This window comes from Thunnus albacares, chromosome 1 (assembly GCF_914725855.1).
Source record: "Thunnus albacares chromosome 1, fThuAlb1.1, whole genome shotgun sequence".
Lineage (NCBI taxonomy): Eukaryota > Metazoa > Chordata > Actinopteri > Scombriformes > Scombridae > Thunnus > Thunnus albacares.
The window spans coordinates 10,554,432-10,570,807 of NC_058106.1; the positions used below are offsets into that span (position 1 = coordinate 10,554,432).

Below are 16,376 nucleotides of genomic sequence, written 5' to 3' on the forward strand. Positions count from 1 at the left end.
CAGCTATATTGGAGCTACTTCAGTCTGACAAACTAGGTATTGAACACTCAGTTAGCTTCTTTTCCAAGAAGTTCAACTCCTACCAGCTGAATTACTCAGTGGTAGAAAAAGAAGCGCTGCCGTTAATCTTGACTTTGCAACATTTCCATGCCTACCTTGATTCTGGGATGCCAAGTGTTGTGTACACTGACCGTAACCAACTCACTTTTGTGAGCCAGGTTATGAAAACAGCGAGTGAACACTGAAGCCGCTGATTTACTGATGTTTTGAGGCGGCCCCTAACTATTCATTTAGTATTCAGCCACGGTCCCTATGCTTTACTCACATGTCTGGACTCATCAGTTGCTGCTGTAATCAGCAGTGCTCTGACAGGAAAACAAGGGGTGTGTAAGAGAAGGTGAAGCTAACTCAAATGAGAGGCCAGGGTAAACAGTGACAGGGCCAATTCCAGTTCCCAATCTCACTGCAAATAGAGGTGAACGGGAGCACGGAGGCTTAACGAAGACATAGCAGCATCTGATCACAACACCTCAGCGCGCCTCCAGTGTACCAACAGGTCATGATAAAAGGATTTGGCATTGACTTTAATCTTGAAGAAATGAAAAATTGTGGAAAAAAAGACTTAAAAGAGGTCATCAAACAAGCCATTTAATCCCTCCCAAAGCCAGTGCATGAATCTCTAAATGGCTTTGGTGAAAAGAAAAAAAGACTCTAGGGGTTTTAAATTATTTTATTGGTTTGGAAGGTATAGTCAAAGCCAGCACCTCCAGTTGGATAAAAGGCACCAGGTCACTCTCAAGACAAAGAAAAATTATGAAAACTGTTTTCCTACAATATAAGACAGGACAGAGATGTTTTCTTTGTAGCTGATGCCAGAGTGATTTTTTTTTCAGTTGATGTCACTTTTAGCAAATAATATAATTTTGTACTTTAACCAAAGAGATATAGTATTGTTTAATTAACTTGGAGCTTAACCAGGAGCTGTCCATGGTCCAACAGCAACTTCCTTACACTCACCCTTGTTTAACTGGTGTGTCCTAACCAGCTGAATAAGCAAGGTTTCAAAACATTTGGAGTTCTCATTTGCTGTGTATTTATTCATTTAGAATAATAGAAACATGCAGGTGGGTAAGAGGAGTAAAGCTTTTGCTGAAGTAGTTTCTCCTGTACATAATTGTCCTGCATTAGTGGCGGAGTGGAAGGAGAATAAAGTGGTAAAGTGGTACAAATCAATTACAATTGCGTCTGCTTCTCATGTTTTTAGGAGGTGATTTCAAGTAAATGGGGGTGGGGAGACCATTCAAATGGATACATGAAATTTCAAGGAACTATATCCAGTTTGTGATTCTATAGTAGGACAAAATATAGTAGATTACTGTCTGGTATAGCAGGAAGAGGTGTGGCTTAACTGATATTTAGTTTACAGGCAACTAAAAGTTGTTGTTGGCAGTGCTTGTCAATGTCCATGATGAATTGGTTATAAATAAAGTAACATCAATATATGTGAATGCATACAACCTCCTCTCTCTCTGAGAGTGGAGGTAGTGGAAAAAGCGGAGTTGGGTAATGGGGGAACTAATTAGCATTTCCTTGCTTTAAGAGACAGTGAGTTAAGGAATGTATTGCAGAAGTCCATAATTACTAAGCCAATAATGGCTGCATCATCTGCACAGTTTCAGTACTTGGTAACACAGTGTCTACTTTTACAGTCATCTGTGCACACTGTGTAGAGGAATAGACTGAGGACACTGCCCTGTATGCATGGGTATTGATGATGACAGAGGTGGTGAGTATGTGTTCAGTCTTTACAGATTGTGATCTGTTGCTTAAAAAAATCATGAATTCTCTGGACAAGTGGGGGAAGGGAGTTAGCCTCGGTGTAGTTTCTGAATTGTCAGGTGCCATTGTCTTGAACACAGAGCTGAAATCAATGAAGAGTAGTCTGGTGTGGTTATCATGGGTGTCTGGGCTGTGCAGGAGTGAATGCAGCAGGAAAGCATCAACATCATTTTCGCTTTTCTTCTGCTTATACGGAAACAGGCTTTTGCACGAAAAAACTAAAGCGTAGCATAGCTCTTTGTTTACTCACCACAGGATACTGATTATTAAATGGGTATTTCATGCTATTTTAATTGAGATTTAAACAGGCAACATATTTATATTGTCATAGCTAAAGTAGATTTCGGAATCATGGCTTAACCTTTTGAGGTGTCATAAGAGTTTCCAATAAGGAAATATTCATATTAGGCCAAGTTATTTTGGTAGAGGGCCAGATTTGTGACTATTATTATCCTATATATTATAGATTATTATTATTTTGAGAGTAATGTAATTGCCAAATTATTTTCACTGTCTACATCCTTGTATTTCTTCTTTATGTAGTACTGTACTGTTGGTTGGTCCCAACTACAGCTCTCCTCACAGTCTGTCTTCTCTTCCCCTTTGAGTAGTCGACTCGGTGCTCAGGCTGTAGACACATGAGAGCACATCACTTCTCTCATGTCATCATCAGCTCTATTGAATCCCCTTCTTTATCTTGCTGTGCCTGTGCAAGTTCCAGGACGGCATACAGCAACACTGCCTACAGATTTGACTGTGTGAACTCTTTTCATAAATGTCTGGCTTCTAACCAGCAAACTTTCAAAATCTCCACTTAGACTTTTGTGAACTTTTTGTATCCCTTTTGGCTTCCTATTTTCAGCAGCAAAGGAGTAGCTCACAAAGAGAGTACTGCAGTGCGCGCCTAGGTCAAGAGCTCTGCAGTGTCTAAATAAGATATGTGCCAATTAAAGCCTGCCGCGCCTCGTCTCAGCCGAGATAATTCACTTAACCCCGGGCTTGCAGCTGACAGGCAGCATTTGTTTACACATCCCTCCTCATGCAAGCAGCCAGGGCCCCATCCTCTACATGGCATTAAAACAACCCGCCTCCCACCACACCCCCACATACAGCTCTCTGACTCTTGGTTTCCATGGAAATCTGCCCAAGGAAGTCTTTGCATCTCCTAACCTTGAAAGTACCCCAAGTAGGCTCGACTCTGAGAATATATTGTTGTCAAAATGAATTGTCATAACGCCACATTTGATATCCTCTTTGAGCAACTTCCTATCTATGTAGTTCATTATTTCCCCTCCCGCTGTGTTCAGTGCCTAAGTTACCAGAGTGAGAAGAGAAGTTAAAGTTGCACACAAAAAGAAGCCCAAGATAACACAATTTGGAGCAAATTAAAACATGAGGCAGATTATTATAGCTAGCTACTTTATTGCCCCCCAGTGACCGTTTCCTTTTATCGTTCAGTGCAGTTTCACTTTTTTTTTTAGCTCTATATGAAGGGTTTCATTCCTAAAGCACTATACAGTGTGTCCATTTAGAGTGAGGAAAATCTCACTGCCTCAATTTCATTAATTACTCTGAGATACAGAGGATCCTGTCTGTGAAAAAGTCTATAAAAGTACCATAAAAGGTAGCCTCAGTACTTTTGAAGTTTTCATATATATACTACTTCAGCCATTCATGAACTCATACGTAGGAGTGACGTTATGGTATAAGTGCTGATGCATGAGCTGAGCAGCTGCACTGCCTCAGAGAAACAGAGAAAAGTGCTCTGAAAATAGTGCAAAGGTGTTAATGCAGCACCACAGCTTCACATCATAAATAGTCTTCCACTGAGCTCAGTTTTTATCTCACTGAATGTTGATGTCGTCTTTGTAGGTTTAGCTCTAATACTGACAATTATGAGCCAACCTATGTGTTATTTATGGTGCATGGAGGCCACACTGAATTAATGTGACAGGGGGATTGCAGGAAGTGTCCTCTTTTTCATTTGAATTTCAAGTAATGAGAGAGCACATCCCTGATGATTTGAGTCTTCTCAACATTTGGCCTTGATGTGGGGTCAGAGGTTGAAGGGGAGCCCACACATGGCATTGTGAACATCATGTAATTTATGGATTTCACTAATAACTCTATCCTCATGTGCACCCTCTGAGGTGCAGTAAAAAGGAATTGCGCTGAGGAGGTCAGAAGAATGTCATGATGAGGTTTAGGAGAAAAGCTTGAAAGGCAGGTTAACACACCGCTGTAGTAAGCCACTGTTTACAACACTACATTGCCCTTCATCATGAAAATTACCAGACATTATATTTAACCGTTCACAGAACCTTAATGTGAATACAGCACAAATGCACTAAAATAAAAATGTAATCATGCAGATATTGTCAGCATCTTATACCCTCTTGTGTTTTGTTTTGGTTTTTTTTTGTCTCATTCTTTCATTTGACTTTTGTCAGGCTCTCATAAATGTACTATAAAGTCATAGTGGCATGTCATTAATAAGTTTGGCTTCATTAAGTATAATGTAGCTTTAAAGGAGCATAAAGCCATCTATGACCTTTCTCAACCTCTGTAGCAGAAAGGAATACAGTAGAATTAACAGAAGTCGCCTTCCTGTACAAGTCCAAGGGAAAGGCCCCCATTCCACAACCTGAACCATAAATCTTAAGCCTGTAATTATGCCGTGCTTGAAACAAACAATAATATTATCACACTAATAAGGTGTAATTAGGACAGAGAGCCAGAAACAAAAATGTCAAATGAATACAGAGGCTATCAGCATGCCAAAAGCAGCAATAATGAAACAGCTTTGCCCTCTTCCTTGAGAAAAAGACATTTCAGCTCTGATGCTTTATAACCTTTGTAGGTGGCATGTCTTCTGGTGCTAGTTGCTTGGCGCTGTGCTCCGTCAGTTAGTAGTCCAGAAGTTAAGAGGAGGAGAGAGGGAATTCCTGTGTTATTATTTGAAAAAGTAAAGAGTAAAAAGTTTTAATTTCCAGGTATCTTAGAAAGTGGAGAAGTCATGTTTAGGTTATTGATTAGCAGATAAACTGTGGTCATTTTATGCAGCGTAAGAAAAGTTAAAAAGCTAACACAAAGCAACACTTTTGTTAAACTCTAGATACTGTACAACCACAAAGGAGACTGTCAGCCAACTAAAGACAAGAACGTTGATATTGGAAGATTCTGCAAAACCCTGGATTACAGTACATTCAATGACACCGTTCTTATACATCACGCACCAATAATTTTAAATTCTTGCCTTCTACAATATCTGCACATGGCAACTACAGTGTGGTCAAGGTCAGGGAAAGATTGTGGTTATGGTAAATTAAACTATATTAAGGTATGGTCAGGACAGACAATTAAAGCTCTCAGCTGAGGTCAGGGAAATTATTACAGTTAATAAAAATGCAAATGTTTCATGCAAACTCAGATGTGTTACCCATCCATCCCTTCCCCCTCTTGCCCCCCTCCCCTCCCACCACCCCACACCCTTACTTTTCACCTGTGATATAAATGGCAGACTACTTCCTGCTTTGGCTCTGAACATTGGCTTTGGCAGTGGTGGAGGAAGTGTTCAGATCATTTACTAATTACTAATTACTAAGTAAAAGTAGTAATACCACGATGTAAAAACACTCAATTTAAAGTGCAGAAATACTGTCAGCAAAATGTACTCAACGCTACGACTATAATCAATATTTTTATATTGTTAATTGATCACATGACCAGCTGTATATGAAAATAAATACTTGAATGAAGTACCTCAAAATTGCACTTAAGTGGGGTGCCCCAGTGGCTTAGACCATTAACCACAATGTCTCCAGTTCAAATCCAGCTGGGGACCTTTGTTGCATCTCTCTCCCTCATTTCATACCATCTCTCTACTGTCTGTAATAAAGGTATGAAAAACCTCCAAAAAATTGCACCTAAGCACAGTACTTCAGTAAAAATACTTCACTCATTCCTTTCTACTTCTGGGCATTTGACATAAATCATGAGGTGCATAATCGTCCAAAATGAGTGTAATTCCTACGATACTGGGCTACTGTCAGCCCATGACTCTATTGATTTGAATCCAAGGCCTCTGATACATATTCAGCAGTTCAGAATTAGTGTGTGAAACTTAATTATTTAATCAGAATACAATGTCTCTTTTCATACTAAATGCTACTGATTGAGTCTAGTATGGCATCATGGTTCCTACTACTAAAAATAGTTGGAGCAATCTGTGCCTTGTTGTCCTGGTTGCTTTTTTCATTTACAGTGACTGACTGGATTAAAGATGTGATATTGATTAATTTTTGGCCAAACCTACGCTTTGAACTGTGAACACCTAAGGGAATCTTAGAGATTCCAAGCCTTCTTTCACAAGCCAATCTTCAGATGATAATACACACAAATTTTAGACAGGGTGCATTTGGTCTTTAGAGAGCCTCTGCAAAGCATACCTTCAATCCCGAAACACTGATTGCACAACCATCACCTCCTCCTCCCCATCAGCTGCTCTCACTGGCCCAGTCCTGGAGGATTTCAGCACCAACTGAAACATCGTTTTATCTCTTACCACAACAAGTTAAAACATCAATGGACCAGAGCTTAAAGCCTAATACCTCTGTTCTCAAGCGTTTTTCCTCTGATAAACCACACCAGCATGCCAGAGCCCTGTATTCCCACACAGAGTCAAGTGGAGGAGAAGCGTGTGTGCAGAGTGCAGGTGTGGGTGGTTTGTTGGGTAGAGAGGGGAGTGCAGCTGGTTGGGGTCACAGTGGCTCAGTGTGCTGAATGACTAATGAAAGGTTTATGGTGGCGCAGCATGACTGCTTAGTCTGAATAGTGGACTGGGGGAGGACACGCCTTGTCTGGTTTCTAGCACCCTCCTGGCCTTTCTCTGGTTAAAAACGGGCATTTAACAAGTTCTGCCAGAACATGGGGGCCACAATCCTTCACTTAACAAGCTCATTATCTCACATTGTTTTTGTCCTCTGCTCCTCCTCGGCGGCGGTGGCAGGGAGAAAGATGTTTGATGTATGTCTCTGTTAGAGAGTTGTACAAGGGTCTTTGAGAGGGAAGGATGATAATGGATCTGCTAATGATGTGGCCCTTGCTTATGTGGATCCTTGCAGTAATGCAGGGTCGTCTGCATGAATATTCAGACACTTTGTCTCTGGAAGAGAGGTGGATGCTCAAGGTTACTTTAGAGGGCATCAGAGGACAAGGCTCAAGAGTCCATTCTGCTTTTAAATCAGCTTCCATCATCACCAAAATTATAGTGAAATACCTGAGAATCAAAGCAAAACTTATCAGAGGCCCTCTTCTGATATGAACCGAGCACAGATTTAAGAGTTTCCCTGAACCCTTAAGAGCTTCTCAAATAAAATACACAAAGCAGAACTACCAGAATTGGACATTTAATGTGTGTGGATTAACAAAAAGACTTCAGCTTTATTGATTGCCTGTTTTCTTCCCATTAACGAATTCCCCATTGGTACATTTATCCTGAATCTCTCCAGTAGTGCTACAGAGCATTTTTTGTGAATGCTACAGTATACAGTAACAGCAATCTGCCTCCAATGCCAAACCATATCTTGGAAGAAACATTCAGGTTTATATTATCATTTTAAAATACATTTCAGAAAAGTTTTGGTTTCTTCCATAGCCACTACATCTGTATGTGGAATTACCAGAATGAATTTTCTGCATCTCACTGGATGAAACCTCAGTGTTAACAATTTATCACTGTTTCGCTGCACAGCAGTAAAAATCAATAGCATAGTTATACTGAGTGGAATTGACTGAGTGTGAAATTGCAATCAAACAACAACTATTACCCTCAACCAAATAGATACTACAGAGATAAATGATGTTTACAAATCCCCTTGAAATTCCGTTTACATTGTTATATTACTTGTTTGAGTTACAATGTTCCTCTCATGAAATGTGATTTTGGCTCCCATCTTGGGAGCATATTGCATTTTCAAAGCCCGAATTCAAACTCTGTAACTGCTTTTTAAGCCTAGATTTCTCTAATCACATCAAGCCATGTCAGACTCATTTTCAAAACAACTTTAACAAGACACCTTTTGTCACTGAGTGCTGAAAAGAACAACTGTGTGTCCTGTATGCTCAGTTCAATGCCTTGGGCTTGAATCTAATTTAGCCTTGTTACATTTCATTTCTTCTGTTTCTCAAAGCCTTTCCCTTTTCAGAACAAAGGATGTAAATAAAGGTCAAATATTCAAGAAACTAAATAATGTATTCCATCATATATTTTTGTCCTGAATTCTGTCAGTGGTTCAGCAGACTGACACATTAAAGGCTTTAAAATTTAAGGTGAGACATTGAGTGGGGAAGTGCTATCGTATTGACATCAACAGCTGTGACAAATTTGTAACAACAGCCAGACAAAACACCTCTAGAAGGAACCAATTAGACCTTTGGAGATTTCAATTACCACCTTGATGGGGTTTTCAAGATCAATAACCAAGCGTGTATCTTGACAAGATGGTCAGAGCTACAAGGGGCTTGCATCGCTTCATCAGTTCAGCAGACACTAAAAGACTGTTGCTATTGTCATCCTTCTATGTGTTTCCCTGGCAATGGCATCTCTGTGTGCTGTAATAAATATTCATGCATTTTATATATACGCCAATGTAAACTGATATTAAAGATCCACATCCTACATGAGCTATCATTAGGGTTAGGAGATCAAATAGCACAGCAGCACCTAAACAAGATTAGAAAATGTCACACGCCACCCCTTTAGCCCCCTCCTCTTCTTATCCCTCCTCCGTCTCTTCCTCCAGCGTCTGGTTCAGAAGAGTGAAGACAAGTAAAGATTCAACACACAGAGCCAGACACCGGCACAGAGCTCTCCAGCGCATACTAATCTAAAACAACATTGCATCTGGGCAACATGTTTTATTCCCTCCCCACCGAGGCGTGTTTAAGTGTGAGATAGGGCTCTGCAGATCTCATCACTTAGGGAAGGTTGTGGCCTGCATCTACAGCCCTCCCTCCTTCCCCCCTGTGCAGGTTCCTATCACTTCCACCCTCAAATTGGAAGTGACAGGCCACTCAGGCAGAGGTGTCTGCGCTCCCCCCATCAGCAGCCATGCAGCCCCACTCAGAGCTGTCATCCTGATTACATGTCAGCAGGATGGGGGGACCTAAGGAAAGGAGATGTCCAGCTGGAGACAGACCACTAAACACATCGTCTGTCCTGCTGCCTCACATCTGCCAATACACATACCACCTATCCCCAAGGCTGCCACAAAACCAATCTGGATGTCTCTATCACTCTAGAAATTTTACAAACTGCAACTTTATCTTTGTGTGTCTTTCTGTCTTTCTACTGGTCTGCAAACTATAACTATTTCATTTCTTTCTGTCTGTCTTTCTTTCATTCTCCTCCTAAATTTAAACAAATAACGTTGCATTTACCTCTTTTGCTTTTTGCTTTATTTTTTCCTCTCCCTGTCTCATCCTCAGTGCTTACTACTGGGAGCACCGACTCATTTACCAACTTTTCATGCTTGTGGCAGCTCATTACACAGATAGAGCTACCTGTCTTCCCTCTGTGGACTAGTGGAGCAGTGGTGGCTTGCTGGGGTTCAGACGTAGATGTGCTAAATGATAGGAAGCATTAAATTATTGGTGCCTCTGATGCATCGGAGGCGCCTAACACTCTTCCACAAGGACAAAAATACGTGTTGTTTACTTAAGTGTTGATTTTCTTGTCTCTTTTCTCTTCTCTCTCCCCAGGCGTGAAGCTGGGAAGCACTCCACGGCAGTCCAGAGAGGTACGTGTTTACTCCACTTCTCCCAACACACAGATACGCAGGTTTCTCCCACCTGTTATCTGTTGCAAAAAAGTGATTGTCAGCCTTGTACCTCTCAGCGTGTCTGATAGCATCTGTGAAGAGAGTCTGACCTCACACTGTGCATTCAGCCAGTCGGCCACAATCGAACCATACCTAGTCCCTCAGGGAGTGATCACACCTAGAGGTTTTTATAATTATTATTATTATTTCATCTTCCACTGTAGAAGCTTCCTTCCTTGAATGTATGTTTTTGGTTTGTTTCCATCCATTCCTATTAGTTATTAGTTAACCAACATTCATTAACTAAAGCACAATGATTCATAAGGAGCTCATTTATTGCAATAAGCTTTTTAAGCATTGGTAACCACTGCATAGCAGTAATGGCTGGCTATGATTATCTGTCTGCTTGTACCAATACAACTTTGCATTTTGAGGTCAGTTCCTGTATTTTTGGTACAACAGCAAGTTTGAATGGAATTGTTCTCATCTGCTCTAACGAAACAATATTAAGCTCAATGGTATGAATAAAAAGATACAGGAGTAAATTGTGTCCTAAATTGAACCAAGCCTTTATCATAGCATTGACTACAAGGTTCAGATAGTAGAGGAGAGTAACATCACTTTTGACTCCAAGACAATCCATAAACTAGGTTTCTATGTCAGACACGTAGCACTCATACTACTGTATGTTCTCTGAGCTGACCCCAGATTGCTCTCATCTGCTGTGATCATCAGCACCAGAGACTTGCATCAGAGCAAACCCTGAAGAACGTGATGTCTGGCATATAGGTTGCTGCTCTGCGCTCGCCTTGCACGTTAAACAGACAGGGAGGAACCACTCCTTCCTTTTTTCCCTCCAGATGTCCCTGCAGATGAAGGGATATGGCCATTTAAGTCAGGGGGGATGAGCCAAGATTCATGATGGTCTCATCACCTTGTCTGTTGTAAAATTAAAATTATACATCCAGTCCATTGGCTTTATGATGCCATTACAGCATTTAATTGAAATAAAATGTCAGAATGCATGATGGCCTTGGGCATCTTCTGATGGTAATCACGTAGTAGATGATTCTAATTTAGATTACCCATTAAGTGTTTATAAGACATTTATATGATATTACAGCTGAGTTTATTGATAGGTCATGGATGGCATCGGCCAGTGTGTGGCATTTGCCTGTAACAAAGTTGGACTTTTTTTAAGGCATAGTGAAACAGTACCATCAAGTGGCCTTTTTTGAGTACTGAAGGCAACATGTGTGTCAAATGTGGTTGTTCAGTCAATTGTTTTTGGTAATAAAGCTCAGATTTACTTCCTTATTAAGCGCAAAAAAATGCATAAATTCTATGTTCTTGCACAAATACCCACATTATCACCTGAAAATGTTGTCTGTTTGTTTGTTTGGTCAAAACACATGTCTTCCGATGTCTACTCTAACCTGTGCTGTCATTGTTTACAGACTCTTTCCACTCAAGACAGAAGGAGAGGCAAATCTGACAATTATCAGGACCTCCAAACAGCAGAAGACATCTTGTCCAGCCCAATCCCTCCAATGCAGTTCCCACACTTTGAGAAGAGTGGACAGATGGCCACCCCTGGGTCTCCGGAGCAGGACATAGGCTTGATTCGTGTCTCCAAAAGACAGCGCAAACTGCTGAAAACTACCCCTCCGATCCATCACACCACCAATAATGTTTCTTTCTCCTCTTCCTCTTCTTCCACATCTTCCTCCTCATCTTCCTCATCCTCAGTTTTGTCCTCCTCTGCCTCAGTGTTGTCCTCCTCTGCCACAGGCTCTTTATCCCTTGAGAGGTGGAGAAAGCTCTCCAATATCCTGGAAGCACGTCGACAACTGATGAAGGAGATGTGTGCTAAGTACAAAAGCAGCATCTCCAGGACTGTCACACGTCATCACGTGAAAGACATCTTTGTTGAGGACAAGTACAAGTTGTTGTACTGCCAGGTACCCAAAGCGGGCTGTTCCAACTGGAAGAGGACCCTGATAGTGCTGGCGGGCAAGGCCTCCGATATTCAGAACCTTAAACACGACACAGTCCACAATGGAAACCATCTCAGGACGCTTAACAGCTTTGACCAAAAGGGAATCATGTACCGTCTGAAAACCTACACCAAAGTCATGTTTGTCCGAGAGCCCTTGGAGAGACTAGTGTCTGCTTACAGGGACAAGTTTGAGAATCCCAATGACTACTACCACTCCCTGTTTGGGAAACCCATCATCAACAAGTACAGGGTGAATGCATCCAAGGCAGCCCTGGAGACAGGCAACGGGGTCACATTCCATGAGTTTGTCCAGTACCTGCTGGACGTCCACCGACCTGTGGGAATGGACATCCATTGGGAGCAGGCAAATCAGATCTGCAACCCTTGTCACATAGACTACGACTTTATCGGCAAGTTTGAGAACATGGAGGAAGAGTCCAACTTTCTCCTGCGACTGACTGGGGCGCCACCCAACGTCAGGCTGCCCAGTTTTAAAGATAGGAACCCAGCCGACAAGAAGACCTCTACGCCAATCACACAAAAATACTTTTCACAGGTCAGCATGTTGGAGAGACAGCGAGTCTATGACTTCTATTACATGGACTATCTGATGTTTAACTACTCCAAACCTTTTAAAGATTTATATTGACTGACTCCTGTCAAGACTCTTCCCCAAACACAGTCACATTCCACTACTTCTACATCTCTCCACGATAGTAATCTTACCAATATAAGGAGGCTCACTCATATACCCACATGGATCTTTGCATCTAAGCAGAGAGATCAGAGACCAAACTTCCTCTGAATTTGGCTGCTTTTTATGAATAAATTTCTACCAGATTACAGTATCTCAAATTTTTAACAACTATGTAATGAAAAAGTTCATGTGATGTAATAAATACTCTAACTTGTCCTGAAATCAAGGTATTTATTCACAAGTAGCACACATGGTGAGGTTGAATTTTAAAATCATAAATGTTATGCTTCAAGAATAATTAATTATTGTTCAACAGGCTTTAAATTATGCCATACTGTGAGTCAAATAGCATTTGCAAATGCATTTTAAGGTTTGATCCAACTTAAGCACAGCTTGTGTGTGATTTGATATAGGTTCCAGTCACATTCTTAAATTCAGAAGTTATTTCGGTAACACTTTATTTTACAGGTCCTTTCATTTTAAACTAATTTCCTAGAAAATTTAGTAAGTAATTTGGAATTATTTAATGGTAGAACATTACTTCTTTAGAACAGAGAGGGAGGTGCAATTTGGTACAAATTATTAGAAAAAAAAAACAAAAAAAAGTGTTAAGTTGGTTGAGTTGATAAATACCATTTCTCTACATTAGAGTTCATATGTAGTACATTTAATAAATTAGGCTTTTACAATTCTTTAACAGAAAGACAATACTTAGTTTTCAGTGTGTAGTTTTGTGTGTCAAACTACATATTAGCTTATTGAGTTGTTTATTAAAACCTCTATAATGACCACATAAAGACAAAGAAATGTCCTAAGGATTAAGTTACACAGCAACTACTTAGGAAATTAGGAAATTATTGATAAAACCTGATGTGTTCATATATCGTTTAACAAACAAAATTACACACTTAAAACTAAGTATTTTCTTTCAGTTAAAGAATTGTCAAGAGTCTAATTTATTAAGAAGTTTTGCAAATTAACAACTATGAACCCAAATATAATGAGTGGGTACTTACCAACTACACCAACTTGACACTTTTTTCTGTTTTTTCTTATAATCTGTTTCAAATTGCACCATGCTCTCTGTAAAATGCCCAAAAATTAACCCTTAAATACCAGGGAATCAGTATAGAATTAAGGAACCTGTAAAATTAAGCATTACTGTTATTTCAGGATACAGTATGTTATGTGAGCCCCTACCACTCCATGCAGATCACAACAAATCTGAATAATGAAGAGTTTGAAATGTTCAAAATGTGTCATATTAAATAATTAAAATGCACCTTTAAATTAATTACACCCTGACATTTATGAATATAATTGCTTTAGTCCTTGGTTGACTTCAGATGAAGGCCAAGTAATAAACACTAACCCAAATCACCCTCACCCACCACGCCATGTAGTACAATTTGTTTAAATGAACTCTCTGCATTTGTATGTTTTAAATTTGAAATGTTTGCATTTACTATTTGACTTACAGCAGGTTAGGCATCAGTATACCTCTATCAATGAATACTAAAACAGATATTTGATGTAAATGGTTTTACTAAACATAAACCACAACAAAATATGACTCTATAAATAGTTTAAATCTTAAAATGTTAAAAAAGTGCTGTGTGCATTTATTGTAGCATTTTTGTACTTCTAACTTTGTCAGTTAGGTTTGTGTTTTAGTCTAACACATACATGTAGTTCCCCCATCACTAGAGGTACTTGGGTGGCGGTTGTTTAAAAGCAGGATATCCAACAGGGTACATAATGTCGCTGCCAATATCTCTTAATTCCTGTTTAGTGTTACAGACTTAGTAATCATTCGTACCTACCATAGATAAAAAGACAAAAAAAACACACAAAAACAGATGTTTAGATTTGGTTCCGAACAGTCTAAAATTTTATGATTTGGACATTTAGACAGTGATGAGGAGAAGAAGAAGAAGAGAGCGTGCCCTACCTTCTCCATCTATCGCACAACCCCCCTATCACTAATGGATCTCACACTGTCAGTAACACTGTACCCTCTATATGAATCACATCCAATCTACACCATCATATAGGCTTTTTTCTGACTCTACTGTGTAAAATTGTATTATGGGCATTCAGATGACTATATATTTTTCTATGTATTTCTAAAATATATATATATATATATTCAGTGCTTCTTGGTGAAGTTATGTTTATTTCCTTTTTGATGTCATTGATTGTTCTTTCAGTAATACCAGTGTAGAGTGTCGGATAACTGAAGAGTTTCTTTCCAAAACAAAATATCCACCAGCTGAAAACCACAAGTCTAACTCTCAAGAAACTGACAGACTGCAAAAATTGTGGCACAATTTAAAGAAGATGATAATTAAGTTTGATTGATGAATTGATACCACTCTGTGCTTTAGAGGTATAGCAAAAGATGTTTTTTTCTAATGTAAATGGATATATAACATTTTGGAAATGAGCTCTTTAATTACTTTCCCCTTATCTGTTTGGTCTCTCAATAGGATAATAGACCCTGTACAGATGAGCTGCATTCCACCTACTTACCTATCCCGGCTAATGACATTTTTACCCATAGCAACTCCGCTGTGTGTGCGCGTGTGCGTGTGTGTGGTACTGAATAAGCTGTTAAGAATTTTTGCAACATTTTTTCCCTGCAAATTTTGGAAACATATATACACACTGCTAGAAGACACACAATTGCAGGTACAGCAGGTACAGTACCCTGTGTGTAACATTACTGCTATTTTCCCAATACACCACCCAGCTGGCACTAATAAAACATTTTTCTTAAATACAACTTGAAGCAGGTCAGACCACATAATAATGTGCACTGGTGGAAAGTGCACAGACTGGCAATTCTTAAATCCAAACATTTTTGAATTGGGGATCGATAGGAACACTTTATAATATTAAATATGCCAAAAATACTTAATGTGAAGAAAAAAGGAACAAAAACTGAAACAGAACAATTCACCACACTAATCATGTACTGTAAATCGTCAAGATTATATTGACTAAATGGAGACCTGAGCCAAGGTTTCTCCAAATGAAAGTTTCTTGGTTCACAGTTTAAGCTTACTGTACAGTGATAAGACATGCAGGTGCAATGGAGAGGTGACTAAATATGATGACTATGACACCAAAATAATAGATTGGAAAGAATACTTGTGTGAGTTAAATTATATGTTTTGTGACAGATTGATTGATTTATTACTGGGGTGCTGGGAACAACCTGCGGCTTGTATCCTGCAAAGTAGCAGTCAGTATTCAGCTACATGCTTGAAATGTGCATTATGTAACAAAGTACTTTATAAAGAGATGTATTTGCCTGTGGTTAAGGGAAATTCACATTATTTAAATCTATACACACTATAATCAATTTTTGAAGACCTTCAACAATGTTGCTGGTATTACCCTTTCATGGTGATGGTAATTGTATGAACTTTTTTTCATTAGTGTGTTGGCTTTTGCAATTCCAAAATCTAATCTTTGTTTAGGTTGTGGTCAGATTCTATGTAGATATAGCCAATCTCTGGCCAAAAGTGATATTGCATTATGATGAGTATTACTCTTGCAAATACTGCCCCCTTGCTAATAAAGTTTTCTTGGTATGTGGGTGTATGAACAGATTTAAAAGCATAATTACAGTAACAAGTGAATGTATAACTGTTTATTGTTGGTGCAAAAGTGTATAAAATATGATCTTTAAACCCTTTGCCTTATTTTACACTGCCAATCAAATGGTGTATTTCAGGAAGACATTCGTCAGGTGGTCACTATTTCTGGCTGATGAGTGTCTACTAATAAATTGTCTTTAGCATTTTCAACATGCCTCTACTTTTTTTTACTTGTAGTTGTGTTGTTAATTCATTTGTCCAAAGTCAAATGTGGTTTATGAACTTTGGAGAGTCAGCTAATGAGCTCCAGGAAGAAAAATGATATTACAAGGCTTTTCTTTGGCTCATTGCTCACCTGAACTTTTATTTTATTACAATGTCCATCACATCTGTTGTATTTGATTGATATTTTGATC

General features: G+C 39.3%; 1 protein-coding gene across 3 annotated transcripts in view; it reads left to right on the top strand.

Annotated features, from left to right (window-relative positions):
* LOC122998142 (carbohydrate sulfotransferase 8-like) overlaps window positions 1-16,170 on the top strand; it is a 190,888-nt gene extending 174,718 nt beyond the window's left edge. For all 3 annotated transcript variants that reach the window (XM_044374923.1, XM_044374850.1, XM_044375008.1), the window contains exons 3-4: window positions 9,601-9,638; window positions 11,117-16,170. In XM_044374923.1, coding sequence (XP_044230858.1) covers window positions 9,601-9,638; window positions 11,117-12,307 — 1,229 coding nt within the window. In that variant the 3' untranslated portion in view covers window positions 12,308-16,170. The remainder of the gene's footprint in view (window positions 1-9,600; window positions 9,639-11,116) is intronic.
* Window positions 16,171-16,376: the final 206 nt, after the last annotated feature.